This window comes from Parus major, unplaced genomic scaffold (genome assembly GCF_001522545.3).
Source record: "Parus major isolate Abel unplaced genomic scaffold, Parus_major1.1 Scaffold1227, whole genome shotgun sequence".
Taxonomy (NCBI): Eukaryota; Metazoa; Chordata; class Aves; order Passeriformes; family Paridae; genus Parus; species Parus major.
The window spans coordinates 1-1,683 of record NW_015380083.1 but is presented as its reverse complement, the minus strand read 5'-3'; the positions used below and the strand labels follow the sequence as shown (position 1 = coordinate 1,683).

At 51.5% G+C, this 1,683-nt stretch overlaps 1 protein-coding gene across 1 annotated transcript; it reads right to left on the bottom strand.

The window, feature by feature from the left end:
* Positions 1–24: 24 nt before the first annotated feature.
* Positions 25–1,679, bottom strand: LOC107199594 (uncharacterized protein DDB_G0271670-like; the record flags this gene model as incomplete). Its single annotated transcript, XM_033511816.1, has 2 exons — positions 25–857; positions 900–1,679. Coding segments are annotated over 2 exons (1,613 nt in total), but the record flags the coding sequence as incomplete, so codon positions are not given.
* Positions 1,680–1,683: the final 4 nt, after the last annotated feature.

Below are 1,683 nucleotides of genomic sequence, written 5' to 3'. Positions count from 1 at the left end.
GAAGAGGATGAGGAAGAGGAGGACAAGGATGAGGCTGAGGAGGATGAGGATGACGAGGATGAAGATGAAGATGAGGATGGAGAGGAAGAGGAGGAAGAGGATGAGGATGAGGATGAAGTAGAGGAGAAAGATGAGGAAGACGAGGATGAAGATGAAGAAGAAAAGGTCAAAGATGAGGAAGAAGAGGAATAGGAGGATGAGGATGAAGAAGAGAGTGATGAAGATGAGGACGAGGATGAAGATAAGGAGGGTAGAGAGGATGAGGACGAGGATGAGCATGAGGAAGACGAGGATGATGAGGATGGAGAGGATGAGGAGGATGAGGAAGAGGAGGACAAGGATGATGATGAGGAGGATGAGGAAGACGAAGAAGAGGAGGCTGGAGAGGAAGATGAAGATGATGAGGATGAGGAAGAGGAGGCTGGAAAGGAAGATGAGGACGAGGATGAGGAGGACGAGGATGAGGAAGAGGAAGATGAGGATGATAAGGATGAGGAAGAAGAGGAAGATGAGGAAGAGCAGGATGGAGAGGAAGATGAGGAGGACAAGGAAAAGGAGGAGAAGGATGAGGATGAGGAAGAGGAGTACGGAGAGGAAGAAGATGAGGATGGGGAAGAAGAAGAGAACGGAGAGGAAGAGGAGGACGGAGAAGAAGATGAGGAGGAAAAGGATGAGGAAGAGAAGGATGAGGATGAGGAAGATGAGGATGATGAGGATGGAGAGGAAGAGGAGGAGGACGATGAGGACGAGGAAGAAGAGCAGGATGGAGAGGAAGAGGATGACGAAGATGAAGAAGAGGAGGACGGAGAGGAAGATGAGGAGGAGGAGGAGAAGGAAAAGGAAGATGAAGATGAGGAAGAGGAGCAGGATGGAGAGGAAGATGAGGAAGAGAAGGATGAGGAAGAAGAAGATGAGGATGATGAGGATGGAGAGGAAGAGGAGGAGGATGATGAGGATGAGGAAAAAGAGAATGGAGAGGAAGAGGAGGGTGGAGAGGACAAGGATGAGGAAGAGGAAGAGAAGGATGAGGAAGAAGAAGATGAGGATGATGAGGATGGAGAAGAAGAGGAGGAGGATGATGAGGATGAGGAAGAAGAAGAGGATGGAGAGGAACAGGAGGACGGAGATGAGGAAGAGGAGGACGGAGAGGAAGATGAGAAAGAAGAGGAGGAGAAGGAGAAAGAAGAGGAAGAGGAGCAGGATGGAGAGGAAGATGAAGAGGACAAGGATGAGGAAGAGCAAGATGAGGATGATGAGGATGAGGAAGAAGAAGAGGATGGAGAGGAACAGGAGGACGGAGAGGAAGATGAGAAAGAGGAGGAGAACAAGGAGAAGGAAAAGGAAGATGAAGATGAGGAAGAGGAGCAGGACGGAGAGGAAGATGAGGAGGAGGAGAAGGAAGAGGAAGAGGAGCAGGAAGGAGAGGAAGATGAGGAGGAGAAGGAAAAGGAAGAGGAGCAGGAAGGAGAGGAAGATGAGGAGGAGAAGGAAAAGGAAGAGGAGCAGGATGGAGAGGAAGATGAGGAGGACAAGGATGAGGAGGCCGAGGCCGAAGGCCGCTCACCGTGTCTGGCAGTACTCCCCCTTCTCCACCAGCAGCGGGTGAGGCCGGAAAACCAACTCGATCTCGCTGCTTCCGGCTTCCGCTTCCGCTTCCGGGCTGCCCCTCCCCCCCGGCCCCGC